Source organism: Podarcis filfolensis (assembly GCF_964270895.1).
Source record: "Podarcis filfolensis genome assembly, chromosome: 2".
NCBI classification, from domain to species: domain Eukaryota; kingdom Metazoa; phylum Chordata; class Lepidosauria; order Squamata; family Lacertidae; genus Podarcis; species Podarcis filfolensis.
Window position 1 is genome coordinate 28,387,226 of NC_139605.1, and position 20,200 is coordinate 28,407,425.

Below are 20,200 nucleotides of genomic sequence, written 5' to 3' on the forward strand. Positions count from 1 at the left end.
TGTGTGTGTGTGTGTGAGTGAGTGTAAAAAAAGAGTGGGAGGAAACCTCTGGTGGGATTCACTGTAAAACTAAATAATAAATACATTAAGAGCTGCTTATTTTCTCTCTCTGCCGGATCCACAAGTTTCAAGATAGCTGAGATGCCTGCCTCATTGGGCATGGGGAGACTAGATGGAATCAGATAAAAGTTATCACCGTAGCTTTTCACTGTAAGTTTCTTAGTGTGGCACTAATGAGATGGAGCTGTCAATCTGGCTTTCCTACATATCAGATAGTTATAGGCCTGTGAAATTGTATTGGGTTTCTGGTGGGTCCCAGGGTTTTTCCTTGAGTCTGACACAGACAGGGTCTAATGCTGGTGCTTCGGGGCAAAAGAAGAATTTGAGAGAAAGGGTAAGTCTGGCAAAAAAATTGAGCGAATCCCTCGCTCATCACTGAGGGAATGTCCCTCATGCTGTCACTGGGCATCTTTCCACACTGTTCACATGTGTGAAATAGGGAAGGAAGGGTGCTCTCTGTCTCAAGTCAAGAGCAGACACAGCTGTGCTCTTGCCCAGCAGGGCTGCCTGCCTTAGACCCCAGGCACTTCAGGTAAACTCAAACATGCACAGCTTTAGGAGAGCCCTGCTTACTCCTAGGTCTCCAGGCCCACACTGGCTTCTTCCCCCCACTCACCTCTATGTTCCCTCTTCAAGCTGACAGAAGCCAGGCGACTGTGAAGTCTTGCATTCCAAGACCACAGACCCAGTTCAGACCAGCAGCAAACACACTAGTTTCCGCCACCAAGATAGAAGAAAACCTTCCACTGATCCCTTTCAAAACTGATGTTGCTGTATCTAAAGGTGGTTTGATGAAGTAACAAGTGTTTCCTGAGACCACTGTGGGAGGGAAGGACCCCTGTTACTGGGAGAGGAAGGGGCATTGCGAATGTTTTTGACACTCCTCTCTGCAATAGTTGCCATGACTGGGCTCAAAGTGAATGGATGAGGTTTTATCTGAAGAGTTTCACGAAGTGTGTTTTCATTTGTCAAGGTGGTCCTCCCTGTGGAAGGTGGCTTGATTCTTCTCCAAAGGAGTCGGATATGTGCCGATGAGGAGACTAACCTAGGAGTATGTATTTGCCTCTCTCTAAAGGAATTTGTGTGCATTTCAAAGTTGAAAGAAAGAAACAAAAAAACACATCTTGCCAGTTTCTCCCCTCACGCCATTGACTTGCTAGTAAGGCTGGCCTCACACATTTGCATCCCTCCCAGTCAGAACTTTGCCCCCCCCCCAGTTGATGGCCTCTGATTTTTAATTTGTATATGTTTTTAATTATATATGTCTATAATCCTAAAAGAATTTTGATAGTGTTGTGATATAGGTAAAGGTAAAGGGACCCCTGACCATTAGGTCCAGTCGTGACCAACTCTGGGGTTGCAGCGCTCATCTCGCTTTATTGGCTGAGGGAGCCGGCATACAGCTTCCGGGTCATGTGGCCAGCATGACTAAGCCGCTTCTGGTGAACCAGAGCAGCGCACGGAAACGCCGTTTACCTTCCCGCCAGAGCGGTACCTATTTATCTACTTGCACTTTGAGGTGCTTTCAAACTGCTAGGTTGGCAGGAGCAAGGACTGAGCAACGGGAGCTCACCCCATCGCGGGGATTTGAACCACCAACCTTCTGATCGGCAAGTCCTAGGCTCTATGGTTTAACCCACAGCGCCACCCGTGTCCCAGTGTTGTGATATAGTGGCATATAAATATGTTTTTATATATATAAACAAATAACACAAAACACGAATCTACCCTAAAGAAATAAAGCCAAACTTCCTAACCAGCAATCCTGAGCCACACAGTCCTGAGTGGCCACTGGCCACTAATCATGATAGCACCATATTATCTCAAGAAGTATTCATACATGTGATGGGGTAGCACTAAGGAGTCTGCCTCCTAACTGTGGCATCGCTGCAGCTAGATAGGACTAGGGAAGGGCAGCAGTGAAGTTGCAGCTGTTTTGGCACACCTCTGTGGTTGCAACAGTGAGCTCCTGCCTGTGCTCCCTTATAAAACTGCTAGCATATTTGCAAAGCCAAGCCACGTCTGGAATGTTTTCAGATTGGTTGGGGGGGAGGAACCAACTGTATGTTGAGATTCCTGTATTGCAGGGGGTTCAGCTAGATGACCCTCGAGGTCCCTTCTAACTCTACAATACTATGATTCTGGGACTGGCACTCAAGGCGCTTTCTCAAAACTCCACATGTGCCCGCTGTGTCAAAAATGTTGTCAACCCCCACTATAGATGCATACAAGTTGTGTGTGTGCTCTATTCACAAGTTTGAGTGAGCGCATAGATTGAAAGATTTTGGGCAGAAGGTAATGGAAACCTGTGCTTTTTTTCTAAAAAAATGTTCAGGGGTACTCTCATTTTGACTCAAGAAAATCACAATTTTATAGTTCAAGTCGGGAAAAATAAATACAGTAAATGGACAAAATACAAAGATTCACAAAATGGTTAGGGGTATGCGTACCCCTGCGTACCCCCAGGGGGAAAAAGCACTGACAGAAACAATCAACAGAACTGTACAGAACAACCTTACATTTGCAGAGCAAAATATCCTTTTGAATTATATGCCCAGCATGTGGAACCTTACAAAAGGGCAATATGAGTGGACTCTCTGTGCCCTTACCATGGCAAAAAGACTGATACTGAATTGGGAAAGTAAAAATGTGGCTCCCTTCTACGATTGGATTGAAGACTTATACAAATTCGCAACATATGAACAACTTGCACATAAACGCAGACTTGCCATGGATAAATTCAATGATATTTGGAATCCAATCTTGCAATTACTGTAATAGGTTAAGATCTGGTGAAGTGCAATAACAACTTTGTAAAGAAAAAAAAGCAAGTGCATAAAGTTTGGGAGAAGGGCACAGTCCTGCTCATTTAAATGTTGATTATCCATTGCAACTGTTGAGCTGATTCTGATTACGCTTCCTGGGGGCTGGATTGGCCGAATCCTTCCTTAAGCTTGCAGCAGCAAATGCAACTCTTTCTAAGCATGGGAAAATGTCCATGCTAGAAATCCACATCTTATCCATATGGGGGCACTATGTATACACTCATTAACGGTGAGAGGCTTGCCGAGCTTCCTTATCGCAAGCTCTTGAAAGTGAGAGTGTGTCGGCTCATCTTTACATGTCACGCTTGCTTCCTTCGTGCCTCAGCGAACTCCTCTGTTTTGGTTACAAAAGGGTGTTGTGAAAGACGACGTGTTTTGGGGCCACCGTGGCCGCCGCATCCTCGACCGCCTGCAGCTGGACGGCAAAGTCGCCTATGTCACCGGAGGAGGCCAGGGGATCGGCCGAGCCTTTTGCCATGCGCTGGGGGAAGCAGGGGCGAAAGTAGCTGTGGCGGACCTGGTGCTTGCCAAAGCAGAGGCAGTAGCATGTGAGCTGCGGCTCAAAGGTATGAAACACAGATAGCAACAGGAGAACATCTGCTTTTTGTGCTGAAGTTCCAGGCTCAATCCTTGGCGTCTCCAGTGGTGCAGCTAGGGCTGGGTTGGGTTGGGTTGGGGGCACGGCCCCTATCTTATGGTCGCTAGCCAATGGCACCCAGCAAACAGGGAGGTTTGGCTGGTGCCTCCATTATACACCTTTAGGCACCAGGTGAAAATATTCCTCTTCAACCAGGCCTTTGGCTGATTGACATCCAATGGCCTTTTAAATGTGTTGTGGGAGAGGGAATTATTGGTTTGTTTATATTGTAATTTTATCTTGCAAACCCTCCTGGAATCTGCGGGTGAAGGGCAGTGCACAAATTTAATAAAAAGCAGGGGCCCAGCTATGTAATTGGGTATATATACTCACTTTAATATATTTTTCCTGTTAAAAATATGGATCATCCTTTCCTTGGAATAGTGCCTATTCCAAGTAAGTACGTTCTTAGCACCAGGACAGTAGAAACAAAACTCTTTATGGTGCTATGATTGAAGCAAGCTTAAAATGTGAAACAACACATTTTCAGAGTAACTTTTTAAAAACAAACAAACAAACAGGCTTGTCTTTTGTTGCTGTAGTTGTTCTAACACAGGGTTTCCCAAACTTGGGTCTCCAGCTGTTTTGGGGCTACAATTCCCATCACTCCGGACCACTGGTCCTGCTAGCTAGGGATGATGGGATTTGTAGTCTAAAAAACAGCTGGAGACTCAAGTTTGGGAAACCCTGTTCTAATGTATCTGGACATCTAGAAGTAGTTGTAAAGCATGGTAGGAGGAAGGGAAATGCTGTGTGTTTCACAACCCTAGCTGTCAACTTTCAGATTTGAAAATAAGGGATCAGCAGCCTCACCTGTCCCGGGGACAGTCTATGGGATATCTAACAATCTGGGATAGCAGCGGGAAGCAGAGGGAAACAGTGCTGGAATAAGGGAATTTCCTGCAAAAAAAGGGGAGGTTGACAGCTATGTTCACAACTGAGGGGCCACCCAAAGAGCAGGAGCAGAAGACGATTAAATCCAGGATCTAAATTTACCCAGTTGCACACTAGGCATCTCCAGACAGAGATCTGTGTCTGAAGCCCTGGACAACTGCTGCCAGTCAGTGTTAATTATACTGAGCTGGATAGACAGTATAATCTTCTACGCCCCCAGTGTTCTGGACACCATTCAGAACAATTATGCACTTTATTTATATATTACTTTACTTTTCTACTCTATTCTTTCTCCAAGGAGCTCTGGCTAGCATACATTGCTCCCCACTATTTCGTCCTCAAAACAGCCCTGTGAGGGAGAATAGCATATGAAACAGCGAGTGCCAAAGGTCACTGACCCAAATCCAACACAGCGTCTTTTACACAACTCTGACTTTTTAGCGTGTACCTGGACATCAACATTTGCCATCAGCGCTGGTTCCTATAAATGCAATTGTAAGGACCTTGTACAACCCACCAAGGCAAAGGCAGCTCAGCAGGCATTGCTTCTCTTGACAAACCTCTCATTGTCTTTGGCTAGAACATTTGTTAGCACAGACCAGCAATTGCCAGTAAAATCCTTAGTCCGGGATGCAATGATTCTGTCTTGCCGTCTGCCGCCGCGAGCTCTCCTGGCGTCATTTGGCAAGTTTACATATTTCAGTTCCCAAGCATGGCTCTTGTACAAAGACGTTGTGTATGTTTCTTTTTAGAACAGCAATGGAAAGGTCAGAGGTGGGATGTTCACAAGTGGGACGCTGCAACAAAATGTTGCAGTGCAGAGGGTTGCCAATCAGTGTGCCAGCCACTCCAGTCGACTCCATTCCGTTTCCCCAACTCCTTCTGCTCTCTCCAACAGCTAGTCGATATATTGTGGCCACTGAGATTGCTCAGTCCTCATTGGGCTATTTTTTTTTGGATCTCCCTTGCCCTCAGTTAGAGGTTTTTATCCCAAAGATTTTCTGTCCTGCTACAAACAGTCAGGTTTCTCCAAGGCTACATAAAGTGATGGCATTCACCTTGCAGGTGAGAGACTGGGGGTGGCAGGTGAATCAGTATATTTGGGCGTGTGTGTGTGACCTGCGGCTTAAGAGATATTCCATCCAAGGGGATTGTTTTGAACAATCAAGCAAGTTCTCTAAAGCTACTGCCTCAACTCTTTGTTGGTAAACAAGAACTAACTTAGCTTAGCCGGATCCTTGTTGCCTAGCAGAGATGATTCAACCAGGAAAGCAAATTACCCTATATAGAATTCTTCATTGGGGTACTTGAAGGAAAAATAACATACAATGAGGCATGACTGACGGGAACAGAGGAGAGCAATCTTTTGTTAACCGGTTCTATATAATACACATCAATCAGCCAGCAAAAGAAGGTGTTCCATACAATAAATCATGTGTCAGCTGTGGCATTTAAGATTTTTCCCTAACAAAGTGGAGCCAAACAGCAGCTATTGCTCTCCCTGCTCTTTATGCTACCAGAGAACACATCCGCTGCATAGCCACAACAAATTAGGGCCAGTTCTGATCAAACGCCGTCCAGGGCTCTTTATTACCTTCATGTGCAAATTGTTACGGGCGCATCGCACATGCTAAAATGGTTGCCAGATCAAAAATGCTGGCTCAGCTCCACCAGGGGGGCATTAATAAATCAGGTTGTTTCCGTGGGATCCAGACCTGCCAACTCTCTCATATTGAGAGGACACCTGATAGTAAGAGAGAGCCTCTGGCTTTGAAATTCAATCTGACCTTGCCTCTCTTCCCACACCCCTAGCCCAGTCAACACCATCTTCATTCAGGCTTTAAAAGCAATGTCATTAAAGCCATCTCCCCAATAATTTGCTTGTTCATGAAAATGAGCACTGGAGAAGCTGTAGGGTTGGGTGAAGGCAGACAGACTTGAGCTCCTTTGCAAGGAAAACTCTGCAAGAAAAACTTGACGAACCTGAGCTCCTTTGCTCCCATAGCTAGGGAAAGAGCATTGCTTGATAGCTATCCTAGGGTTAGTCCTTGACTCCTCCAGTTCAATCAGGCATCCCCAACCTGTGGCCCTCCAAATGTTTTGGCCTACAGCTCCCATGATCCCTAGCTAACAGGACCAGTGGTCAGGGATGATGGGAATTGTAGTCCAAAACATCTGGAGGGCTGAGGTTGAGGAAGCCTGACCTAGAGAGTTGCTGCCAAAAGGAGTTGGAAAGGATTGGGCCAGATGGACCAGCAGTTGAAGTTGGTATAAGTTTGGTTTCAAATACTTAAATGTCTTCAGATGAAATCAATACAAGTGAATAAGGATTTAGGACAGCAATCTGATGCAGCCTTACTTGGGAGTCAGCCCCATTCAATTCAGCAGGGCTTCCTTCAGAGAAGACATAGAGAGGATGGTTATTCTTCCCTATAACAAGGCAAAAGGCTTGTTTTCCCATTTCAATGTGGTCCATACCTTCTCTCTTTGCCTTGTGGGGTAGATTGGCTTTGGGAAACATGTCATATAATATTACCAAGATCCTTCAAAAAGTGCACTTCTCCAAATTCTGCAGAGCAATTCTGTAGCCAAATAATGTTTATATTAGGGTAAAGTGCGCATAAAAATGCACATCTAGTAAAAACAACAAACGTGCATTCTAACAGTAGGGAAATTGCTTTTCAAAAAGATGTATATTAGGCAAAGGTGAATGCAAAAATGCATATATTAGGAGAAACATGCTCTAAAGCAGTTATGGATTTCCTTGAGGGGAAAAGTATATATATTCACAAACAGATGTGGAAATGTGGAGAGCAAAATGAGAAACTGAGTGAAACCAAAACTGACAGATTTTCCCAACTTAATCTAGAGGCCAACATAATGATAAATGTATAGGAAAATGGTCCTATACAAGATGTTTCAATACAATATTCAATTTTAGCTTTGAGGGTGTGGTTGTTGTTACATTATAATTATGTTTACATTTTATTTATTTAATCAGTTGCATTTTCAAGACTATTGCTCCGTAGGGATTTGTTTCATGTAGGAATATGTGAAGAATTATTATTATTATTATTATTATTATTATTATTATTATTATTATTATAAAAATGTGAGCATTTCACCCTTCTAAGCCCTGCTTTAGTTCAACTGGCTCAATGTTGAAATGTGTTGAGGTTGGCCATTGGATCAGCTGCCCAGGCCTGTGTCGATCAGGAAGCCAGGAAACCCGGGCTTCCCAATCTCTTCTTTTAAAATCCTGGAGCAGCTATCTGCTTGTTACAGCTTGATAAGAATGAGCCAGTTTAATGATCTCAGAGCCTGACTTAGCTGGCTGACCCTAGAATGGGCACAATATGCAACCAGCAAAATTATGATCAACTATAGGGCACTTTTGAGATGCACTTTTAAAATCCTTACCTAATTTTGTTCCTGCAAGTACCCTGTGGGGCCCATTTTTCACAGGGGTCAAATCGTAGATGATAAAGAGAAGGGTCTGAGCATGACCGACAGGTGAGTAAGTAGCTCAGCCAGGATTTGACTGTGGATTCAGCAAGCAGTTAATGCCCCAATACAACATTACCTCAATAAATCATGGTGGGGTCTGTGTTTGGCGGCAACTGTACCCAACCATATTCATAGTGGTTAGGTGCATTTACACGTACCTGGAAGTTGGGAAGTGAAATAAAGCAAATACCTTGGGAAAGTAGCTGCCTTCTTTGTTTACTGTCAGAAAAGGGGTGTGGGAGGGACAGGGGAGATCCAGTTCACATGTAAATATGGATCTACAAAATTGCGGAGACCGAAACACAGCCATTCTTTGACATTCACACTTCTCTGAATTTTGCAATGCAGAAATAGAGGGAGGCTGAAATCGTCAGATTCCACCATCTCCAATCGCGCGAAAGGCATTTTCCAGACTGAGCCTGCAAAAAGCAGCATCGCATGAGCAGAGAGCAGCAACTGCCAAATGTAATTCCTGGCTGAAGGGTGGGCCAATTAATCTGACCCTTGTCCCTACGTTGCAAAAGTACCCTAAGAAAAAGTAAAGGTCACTTCCCACAATGCAGTTTTCAAGACATAAGGGAAGTTCAGGGCTCCAGCCCTGATTCTAATAAATTGAAATAGGTGCAAATGGACAATCTGAATGGCATTCCCCAAACTTCTTCACTTTCTTCACAGAACCTGAAAGCTGTGAGTCTCCTTCTGGAATCACTGTGTCCATAGCTTTGCTTCCTGAGGCAGCTGTGGGTACTAGCATTCTCAGATATATTTGCAGCCAAGAGACAACCCCCCCCCACACACACACACCAAATACAGTGAATTGTATTCTAAAATTGAAGAGGGGTGAGAAGAAGACGCAAATAAAGATTTCAACAACCGACAGCAGCATCTCAAACGTTTCAGTAGAAGAGTTGCAGTAGAAATCATATCATAGAATCATAGAATCATAGAATCATAGAGTTGGAAGAGACCACAAGGGCCATCGAGTCCAACCCCCTGCCAAGCAGGAAACACCATCAGAGCACTCCTGACATATGGTTGTCAAGCCTCTGCTTAAAGACCTCCAAAGAAGGAGACTCCACCACACTCCTTGGCAGCAAATTCCACTGTCGAACAGCTCTTACTGTCAGGAAATTCTTCCTAATGTTTAGGTGGAATCTTCTTTCTTGTAGTTTGGATCCATTGCTCCGTGTCCGCTTCTCTGGAGCAGCAGAAAACAACCTTTCTCCCTCCTCTATGTGACATCCTTTTATATATTTGAACATGGCTATCATATCACCCCTTAACCTCCTCTTCTCCAGGCTAAACATGCCCAGCTCCCTTAGCCGTTCCTCATAAGGCATCGTTTCCAGGCCTTTGACCATTTTGGTTGCCCTCCTCTGGACACGTTCCAGTTTGTCAGTGTCCTTCTTGAACTGTGGTGCCCAGAACTGGACACAGTACTCCAGGTGAGGTCTGACCAGAGCAGAATACAGTGGCACTATTACTTCCCTTGACCTAGATGCTATACTCCTATTGATGCAGCCCAGAATTGCATTGGCTTTTTTAGCTGCCGCGTCACACTGTTGGCTCATGTCAAGTTTGTGGTCAACCAAGACTCCTAGATCCTTTTCACATGTACTGCTCTCAAGCCAGGTGTCACCCATCTTGTATTTGTGCCTCTCATTTTTTTTGCCCAAGTGCAATACTTTACATTTCTCCCTGTTAAAATTCATCTTGTTTGTTTTGGCCCAGTTCTCTAATCTGTCAAGGTCGTTTTGAAGTGTGATCCTGTCCTCTGGGGTGTTAGCCACCCCTCCCAGTTTGGTGTCATCTGCAAATTTGATCAGGATGCCCTTGAGTCCATCATCCAAGTCGTTGATAAAGATGTTGAATAAGACCGGGCCCAAGACAGAACCCTGTGGCACCCCACTAGTCACTCTTCTCCAGGATGAAGAGGAACCATTGATGAGCACCCTTTGGGTTCGGTCAGTCAGCCAGTTACAAATCCACTGAGTGGTAGCATAGTCAAGACCGCATTTTACCAGCTTCTTTACAAGAATATCATGGGGCACCTTGTCAAATGCCTTGCTGAAATCAAGGTAGGCTACATCCACTGCATTCCCTTCATCTACCAGGCTTGTAATTCTGTCAAAAAACGAGATCAGGTTCGTCTGACATGACTTATTTTTCAGAAATCCATGCTGACTATTGGTGATCACAGCATTCCTTTCTAGGTGCTCACAGACTGTTTGCTTAATGATCTGCTCCAGAATCTTCCCTGGTATTGATGTCAGACTGACTGGGCGGTAATTATTTGGGTCCTCTCTTTTCCCCTTTTTGAAAATAGGGACAACATTTGCCCTCCTCCAGTCTGCCGGGACTTCGCCTGTTCTCCAGGAATTCTCAAAGATGACTGCCAGTGGTTCTGAAATCACATCTGCCAGTTCTTTTAATACTCTTGGATGCAGTTCATCTGGCCCTGGAGACTTGAATACATCTAGACTAGCCAAGTATTCTTGTACTATCTCCTTAGTTATTCTGGGCTGTGTTTCCTCTGCTGAATCATTTGCTCCAAATTCTTCAGGTCGGGCATTGTTTTCTTTATCGGAGAAGACTGAGGCAAAGAAGGCATTGAGGAGTTCAGCCCTTTCTGTGTCCCCTGTTTGCATTTCACCATCTTCTCCTCTGAGTGACCCCACTGTTTCTTTGTTCTTCCTTTTGCTACGAACATACCCATAAAAGCCTTTTTTGTTGCTTTTAACCTCTCTAGCAAGCCTGAGTTCATTCTGTGCTTTAGCTTTTCTGACTTTGTGTCTACACGTGCTGGCTATTTGTTTGAATTCCTCTTTGGTGGTTTCCCCCCTTTTCCATTTTTTGTACACATTCTTTTTTAATCTTAACTCAGTTAAAAGTTCTTTAGATAGCCACCCTGGCTTCTTTAGGCACCTTCCATGTTTCCGTCTCATTGGTATTGCCTGAAGTTGTGCTTTTACTATCTCCCTCTTAACAAACTCCCAGCCATCATGAACTCCCTTTCCTTTTAGTATTACTGTCCATGGGATCTCACCCAGCATTTCCCTAAGTTTTATGAAGTCGGCTTTCTTAAAGTCGAGAAATTGTGTCCTAGTATGCTTGGCTGCTCCTTTCCGCTGTATAGTAAACTTCAGAAGAGCATGATCACTCGCGCCTAATGATCCTTCCACTTCTACCCCACTAACCAGGTCATCAACATTGGTTAGGACCAGATCTAAAATGGCTGTTCCTCTTGTTGCTTCTCCCACTTTCTGGACAATGAAGTTGTCTGCAAGGCCAGTGAGGAATCTGTTTGACCTTATGCTCTTGGCTGAGTTTGACATCCAACAAATATCCGGGTAATTGAAGTCCCCCATTACTACTATCTCCCTTCCTTTTGCATGCTTGGCCATCTGTTCCAGGAAGGCATCATCTATGTCCTCCGTTTGGCTTGGGGATCTATAGTAAACTCCCACAATGAGGTCACTGTTGTTCTTCTCTCCCTTAATTTTGACCCAAATGCTCTCACTTTGGCTTTGAGGTTCTAAATCTTGGATCTCTTCACAGGTATACACATCCCTGACATATAACGCCACTCCTCCTCCTTTCTTGTCTGGTCTGTTTCTCTGAAATAGATTGTATCCCTCCATTATTACATTCCAATCGTGGGACTTATCCCACCAGGTTTCAGTGATTCCTATTATGTCATATTTAGTTTGCTGCACCAAGAGCTCAAGCTCATCTTGTTTATTTCCCATGCTTTGCGCATTAGTGTACAGACATTGAAGTCCATTAATCATTCCCCCGTGTCTCTTATTTAAGGATTTTTTCCTCCCACCACTAGGTCTGTGTGCTGTTTGCTCCATTCGGTCTATGACATTTGGATGATCATCTTCATCAATTGATAGACTCCTACCTTCAGGACCACTGTCTCCCTCCCCCACATTAGTCAGTTTAAAGCCCTCCTGATGAGGTTTCTGAGATTTTTTGCAAAAACATTCCTCCCAACCGTTGTGAGGTGCAGCCCATCGCTTGCCAGAAGTCCATCTTCAAGAAACTGCATTCCGTGATCTAAGAATCCAAACCGTTCCTGTTTACACCATTTGCGAAGCCAGTTGTTCACTTCCACTATTTTTCCCTCTCTCCCTGGGCCACGTCGTTCAACTGGGAGGACAGATGAGATGACAATTTGTGCATTTAATTGCTTCAATTTCCTGCCCAGAGCCTCGTAATCTCTTTTGATCTTCTGGAGGCTATTGCTTGCAGTGTCATTGGTTCCCACATGAACCAAGAGGAAGGGGTATTTGTCAGTGGGTTTTATGATTCCTTGCAGTCGTTCAGTTACATCTTGGATCTTAGCCCCGGGGAGACAGCACACTTCCCGAGACATCTTGTCAGGCCCACAGATAACTGCTTCTGTTCCCCTCAGTAGGGAATCCCCTATCACCACTACACGCCTCCTCTTAGGTCTGGTCGGGGTTCTTCCGTGAGCTGTCCGTTCCAAGGTCGCCTGCACATTCCCTGAGGGCTGACTTTGCTGCTCGTCTTCATATACCTGATCGACTGTAATGAGGGAGAGATCCTCAAATGGAGTCTGCTCTTCGTCTTCCATGCTAGGGGAGAGGACCTCAAAGCGATTGTGTATTTCTAAACAATCAGAGCGAAACCTGGGCCTCCTACTTCTTTGAGTCACGTTTCTCCATATATCTGGCTCCTGTGTTGGTGAACTAGCCTCCTTCTCAGGGGAGTCCCCTGTCTCCTCCTTGGTGGAGACGGTGTGCTCTGTTGCTTCCAAGAAGAGCTCCAGCTCTCTAATTCTTTGGAGCGTAGCTACACGTTCCTCCAGTTGCTGGACTTTGTCTTTTAAGAGGGCAATCAACATGCAATTGCTGCAGGTAAAGCTGCCTGCAACCTTTGGCAAGATGGCAAACATTGCGCAGGAACCACAGGCGACTGCAGCTGTTCCCTCACCCTCCATCTTGAGAACGTGTCGTTTGGGGCTGACTACAGCGGTCCTCTATCATAAAAAGCGTGAAGACAGGACAAATAAATCCCCCCCAAAAAAACCTAGGTCTCCCCCAACAAACGTTTAAGACTAGCTCCCCTAAATCTAAAAGATGGATTAAACTGCGCGCGCCGCTAGGCGCGCGCCGCTGCCCTACAAGCTCTGATAAGCTCCTCCCACAGCTAATCACCTACTTCAACAGAAGCCCTGCCCCCTCTGACCTTTGCACAGGGAGAGCAGCTAATCAGCCACAAGAAACACACACACAAGAAAACCCTTTTTGCTCCTTCTTCAGCTGCTGCCCTACAAGCTCTGATAAGCTCCTCCCACAGCTAATCACCTACTTCAACAGAAGCCCTGCCCCCTCTGACCTTTGCACAGGGAGAGCAGCTAATCAGCCACAAGAAACACACACACAAGAAAACCCTTTTTGCTCCTTCTTCAGCTGCTGCCCTACAAGCTCTGATAAGCTCCTCCCACAGCTAATCACCTACTTCAACAGAAGCCCTGCCCCCTCTGACCTTTGCACAGGGAGAGCAGCTAATCAGCCACAAGAAACACACACACAAGAAAACCCTTTTTGCTCCTTCTTCAGCTGCTGCCCTACAAGCTCTGATAAGCTCCTCCCACAGCTAATCACCTACTTCAACAGAAGCCCTGCCCCCTCTGACCTTTGCACAGGGAGAGCAGCTAATCAGCCACAAGAAACACACACACAAGAAAACCCTTTTTGCTCCTTCTTCAGCTGCTGCCCTACAAGCTCTGATAAGCTCCTCCCACAGCTAATCACCTACTTCAACAGAAGCCCTGCCCCCTCTGACCTTTGCACAGGGAGAGCAGCTAATCAGCCACAAGAAACACACACACAAGAAAACCCTTTTTGCTCCTTCTTCAGCTGCTGCCCTACAAGCTCTGATAAGCTCCTCCCACAGCTAATCACCTACTTCAACAGAAGCCCTGCCCCCTCTGACCTTTGCACAGGGAGAGCAGCTAATCAGCCACAAGAAACACACACACAAGAAAACCCTTTTTGCTCCTTTGCCAGTAGATGGCAGGGTGTTCAAAGCTTCGGCCAAAATCCAAAAGCCTTGCAAGGGGTTGATTGTGCATAGCCCTTTTGAAATGTTACTTTAAAAAAAAGTACATACAGTGGTACCTCAGGTTACAAACGCTTCAGGTTACAGACTCTGCTAACCCAGAAATAGTACCTCGGGTTAAGAATTTTGCTTCAGGATGAGAACAGAAATTGTGCGGCGGAGGCAGCAGGAGGCCCCATTAGCTAAAGTGGCACCTCAGGTTAAGAACAGTTTCAGGTTAAGAACGGACCTCCAGAACGAATTAAGTCCTTAACCTGAGGTACCACTGTACACTGTCGAAAATGGCTTTGCTTCTTCGAAAATTATGCATCTGCAAATTATTACCACTACTGTATTAATTGCAATGACACACAGTAATTAAGAGGGTTGAAAGAGCAAACCGATGACAACATCAACAAAACCGCAAGCAAGTCAGATGTTTTCTGTTTGTTTTGCTTCTTCATTTAGGGATAAAAAGCATTGCTATAGCAGCAGACGTAAGCAGACCGGAAGATGTGCAGAGGATGCTTGCTACGATCGTAGATAAGTGGGGCACAGTCCATATTGCATGTAACAATGCAGGGATCAACATGAATTCACCAAGTGAAGCTACCTCCCTGGAAGAATGGGACAAAACTTTCAATGTGAATTTGCGAGGCTTGTTTTTGTGTTGCCAGGTGAGTATCGGACCCTGCAATGCTTCATATAAAACATGTTTCCCATTTTTTAGTGTTCAAAGCAATATTGCCAGAGATTTGCTAGCAAGATCCTGGCTACTTTACAAGGTTCTAGCAAAAACAATTTGCCAACACTATATTTACTAAGGCATTTCCTGATGGAAGTTACGGTATATCTTGCAAATGAGTTGCTCGGATCTCAATTTTTCTTTGTGCAAAATTGACATGTGAGGGCCCTCTCTCTCACACACACATGGCCGTCTGTTTTGCATGGCTATAATGCTGTTTTCATGGGTGATCCTTGATGGAATGTTTCTGTGATTTGTGTTCTGAAACTTCCCCTCAATAGCCACTGCTTATCTTTCCACTATACAGTACTTTCCTGATCTGCAGATGTGCAGGCAATTTCTGTATCTGTCTGCGCAGGAAGTGTGCAAAAGAGCCCAAGAGAAACATTACCACCCATTAATTATCAGGTTTCTCAATGGGCACAACGGATGGTTGTGCTATTTTTTAGGGGTTTAATTAAAAAACAACACACTATTTTTTTTAGTAATTTATTTATTTGATTTATTACATGCCCTAAGGTCTCAGGGTAGTTTAAAACAATTTTTAAAATAACATTAAAACCAGTTTATAGCAAATTACAGTCACAGGAATAGGGCAGGTCATAAAAATAGGCTCCTGAAGTGTCAAAGGCTAGGGAAAAGAGGAAAGAGAGATCTTGCACAAGTCTGATGTTTAGCTGGATTGAAATTCTGATAAAATAGGTCTTGCACTTATTTATTTTTTTAAAGGTCCTGATGTATGTACCACCACTACAGGGTATTAACACAAGGATAGCTTAAGTTGGTTAGAGCATGGTGCTGATAACATCAAGGTTGCAAGGTTGACCCCCGTAAGGGACAGCTCTCCTCATGTGCCCTTCATCCTCTCCAGATTCGCTCTGGAGGGTTGCAGTAACCCCCAGAACAGATTTACAGGGTGATTGAGGGAGAGGGAGGGAAAGTAGGTTCTGTTGTACAGCAAGAAATCCGTGAGCTGACAGAATTATTTAATTGGATATTGACCACAATATGCAACATAGTCTCTCGCAATGTGTTGAGATTTTGATAGAATAGCTACTCCTGTCTGAGTGGTTGAAACTCTGAAGTAATATAAATAATATAATATAATATAATATAATATAATATAATATAATATAATATAATATAATATATAATATAATATAATATTAATATACCGTATTTTTCGCTCTATAAGACGCACTCTTTCCCTCCTAAAAAGTAAGGGGAAATGTGTGTGCATCTTATGGAGTGAATGCAGGCTGCACGGCTATCCCAGAAGCCAAATCCCTCTTGCTGTTCTGGCTTCTGGGATTCAGAATATTTTTTTTCTTGTTTTCCTCCTTCAAAAACTAGGTGCGTCTTATAGAGCGAAAAATACGGTAAATAAAATGCCTTTGGTATGTGGCAATTGTTGGAGGGAGGCATGCTTGCATCATTTGGGTCACTAAAAACAAAATGGCTGGCTGGGCTCAGGTGAGGCACAAGCAAAAATACAGATGTGACTATAGAGACCACTCACCAAAATGTCACCACCCAAAAACTGCTCTATTGTTACTTCCCAGTTTTTCAAAGAGGAACTCTAGATTAAATGTTAAACAAATAAAAAATAAATCAGGCTGGCATTGTGATGATGATGTCATGTGGACAATGCAAGATCGGCGCCGATTCCACAATAAACTTCAGTCTGTAATCACCTCTTGTTAGCATTCAGTAATATCACAATCATCTCATTGGATCAGACTAGCCACCTAGGCGTCACCATATTCTATCTGCTAGAACAGAAGCGTACAGAAGCACAGACCAGTAACAGAACATCCCACTGCTATGGCTCAGCTTCTGGAGGTTTTAAGATCTATAGTCCAAGCTACAAACATAGAAAGCAAGGATTAGACATGTAAGGAATTGCTGTGGAACTCTCATTCAGAGATTGAAAACATTCCGTGAAGACAAAAAAATTTTTTTTCCTTCCAGTAGCACCTTAAAGACCAACTAAGTTAGTTCTTGGTATGAGCTTTCGTGTGCATGCACACTTCTTCAGATACGGCTACCTATCTGTAACTGATTCCGTGAAGAGTGGGTGATAAACACTTCTAATATGTTAATTAAATTAAATTATGGCTTTTCTTGATTTCTCTTTCCTAAATCCATGAGAATATAAAATTCAATATAGCAAAATATAAAACTAAGCATCAGTGGCAGCAGTGTAGACAATCATTTTAGCACAATTTAAAAGAACAGCCAAACATCAATATCAGAACTCAAAAACTCTCCCTTTAGGGCCAGCTCTTTTGAACGGCTTTAATTATAAAAGGCAGACTTAGAGAGGTGTATTTTATACATCCATTTAACACATGGGAATGAGACCATGCACAACTCAATGAGAAGGGAGTTCTACAATCTGTCCCCTCCTCCCGAAAGGGGGGGGTGGCCCTTCAAATCATGTGACCTACAAACATTAAGGGTTTTTAAAGTCAAAACCAGCAAGTTGAATTGGGCTTGCAACCAGTGCAATGGGTACAGATTTTTTTTGGGGGGGGGGGGGGATGCTTCATTCATCTTGCATTTACTAATGATACAAAAACTCAAGCTAATACAGGGTGAGTCCTTTAAAAGAGGCCCCGTATTTTCAGCATCTGCTCTAAGGACTTAAAGCAGAGACCCCAAATTTGCTGACGCCTTTTGGGAGCCGCACTTTGGGAGTGCACTAAAATGGCTACGTAAACTTTCCCGCATTAACCATTTCCCCCATATCATGTTTTTACATCTAGCACTTTAGAGAAGGGGAAAATTAGTTAGCACATAAACTCTTCTGAAAAGTGAGTACTAATTTATTATCATGTCATTATTAGCGGAATCACAAAAGGGGTCACTGGTCTTTCCTTTAATTTCTATCACAGGCTGCAGGCCGCATTATGCTGAATCAAGGATATGGGAAGATAATTAACACAGCATCTATGGCAAGTTTAATAGGTGAGTGATGAGAGCTAACAGTTGTGCTTCAGAATCCATATTTTAATTACTGCCGATGCTATTTGAATCAATTAAACCTGTATTGCGCAGAAGTAAATCACTGACATTTTGTATTAGGGAAAATGTACTACAAAAATTTTATTGATATCATTTTTCAACATTTATCTGTCCTCTCCATTTTAGAGCACTTATTACTCCTATAAGGAGGTGGGGTTAAAGCTCTCTGAAGCTGACACATTTTATTATGGAAGAAAGGTGTTGGGTGTAATCTACATTCACCCTCAGAGTGAAAGGCGTGTTAATCCTTTCACCATTTATATACAGGACTGGAACTCAAGTCCCTTGCCTTGGTTGGTGGATGTTTCCACCTCACGATGCACCCAGGAAGCTCACAGCCAATCTACCCATTATGCAGAATGATGTGGTAAATGGTAGGATTCTGAACTGTAGCACTTGAGGCTGCAGGTAGGATAGGCATAGTTGTTGTTTTTAATTTAAAAAAGGTTCTCTCATGTGAGAAGCTTCCTGCAAGAGTATGGAATGAGCATAACAGTGTAGAGTTCTGCCTAATGTGCTGTTTTCATGGCACTTGGAGAGTTTTTTATGCAGTATAAGAAGTGAAGTCATACAATCACAGGGTTATTGTTTTGTTTTGTTTCAACTACCTCTTTTGTGCTTCTATCCTGTCTTTTTATCTTGTGCATCGCCTCGAGAACTTGAGGACAGTATATAAATTAAATACACAATACGGTCATAACTCAGAAGTCGAACGGAATCTGTTCTGGAAGTCCGTTCGATTTCAAAAACATTCGGAAACCAAGGCACAGCTTCCGATTGGCTGCAGGAATCTCCTGCGGCACATTGGAACCCGCGATGGATGTTTGGGTTCCAAAGAATGTTCGCAAACCGGAACACTCACTTCTGGGTTTGTGGCATTCAGGAGCCAAAATGTTCGACTAGTAAGGTGTTCATCAACCAAGGTACGACTGTAATAATAATAATAATAATAATAATAATAATAATAATACTTTAACACCCACCTTAAAGCTGACATGCTGGAATCCATAGTTCTACTACTCCATTCTATATAATGGGGAGAACAGCCCCAAAATACTGCAGGTGGAGAGCCACCCTATATATGGAAATTGAGCTCTCATTATTCTCCAGCATCGTCCTTTGAATTGCTCAGACAGTTTGATGCATCCTTAGACCAGTTCCTGGTTCCAAAAGGAGAAGAGCCGTGGTTCAGTGACAGGACATTTTGCATTCAGTAGGTACCAGGTTTGATCCCCGACATCCCCAGGCAAGGCTGGGACTATCCCCTGCCTGAAACCCAGGAGAGTCTCTGCCAATCAATGTGGACAATATTGAGCTAGATGGACCGAGTGGTCTGACTCATCATAAGGCAGCCTCCTGCCTTATTCCGGGTGTGACGTGTGCAGGCTGTGCATCATTGCTACCTCAGCTTTAGCTCTTAGAGCCAAATTGGGCCACACTTGCCTCTGCTGATTCACACCCTTGTCTGTACCCACCCTCTGCCCTGTCACCTTGTCAGTCCAGGCCCATTTGGCCTTGGAAGATGGTCTCTGTTTGTTATTGGCAATGACCTTTCCGATCCCAGCCTTGGGCCCATGCCTGAGAGTGTACCCTTGTGTGCCAGCTGGGCTCTCTTGCCTCTGCTCTAATACCAATTGTTCTATTTGATGCTTCTTGCCAACAGGTGTCTCCCCACTTGCGCTGTTGTATCAGCCACGCCGTCAAGGAGCCAATAAACTATTGCAACATATGGAACGAAATCCCAACTGCAGAGCTAATCTGGAAGGCAGTTACATGCTGGTGAACTGAGGCCCATGTAACAAAAATTGATCAATTACACAAATTAAGCGTAGCCCTTTAGGAATTTGTTTTATTGGTCTGGACATCTGTTGCAGGATTGTCCAAATCCAAAAATCAAATGGTGCCTGTGGGCTGCCAAGTTAGGCAAAAAAAAAAAAGAAAGAGAGAGAGAGAGAAATCCAGTAGCTATAGAAGTGCAACTGAAAAGCTCGATATTAATATCATGTCCATCTGCTGAATGTTACATAAATATGCAGTCTTTTTATTTTCCTTGGGAATAACATTTATTTTTACTGTGCCCAGTTTGACATTCTATGACATTCTGTTCAGTTTATTACTTAGTAACTTTAACTGTTTCTTCAGGAAAAAAAATGCATTTATAATGTTGCTGTTAATTTTTTTTTCAAGTGCTTTTACCAGCTGTTTCACTTACGGTTTTTAATACCAGAGATGTCGCTCTTGCCCAAGTGGAAGGCATTTTTTGCAAACAAAAAATAAGGTTATTTTTTTAAAATAAGGGGAGGAAAATAGTGGTCTCAGTTTAGGACAATAACAAGTCCTGTAGGGATTTTAAAAAAAAATGCATTCCCTGTATTGTTTATTGTTCAGTGGTAATGTACAATAAACAGTGATCTCTCCAATACCTGACCCAGA

The 20,200-nt window shown here is 43.7% G+C and overlaps 1 protein-coding gene across 1 annotated transcript in view; it reads left to right on the top strand.

Annotated features, from left to right (window-relative positions):
• The window catches only part of LOC310756800 (uncharacterized protein), a 56,052-nt gene that overhangs the window by 17,373 nt on the left and 18,479 nt on the right, over window positions 1-20,200 (top strand). Inside the window, exons 6-9 of the mRNA XM_083601586.1 lie at window positions 1,034-1,111; window positions 3,238-3,451; window positions 14,464-14,672; window positions 17,638-17,710. Of these exons, the coding sequence (XP_083457712.1) occupies window positions 1,034-1,111; window positions 3,238-3,451; window positions 14,464-14,672; window positions 17,638-17,710 (574 nt within the window). The remainder of the gene's footprint in view (window positions 1-1,033; window positions 1,112-3,237; window positions 3,452-14,463; window positions 14,673-17,637; window positions 17,711-20,200) is intronic.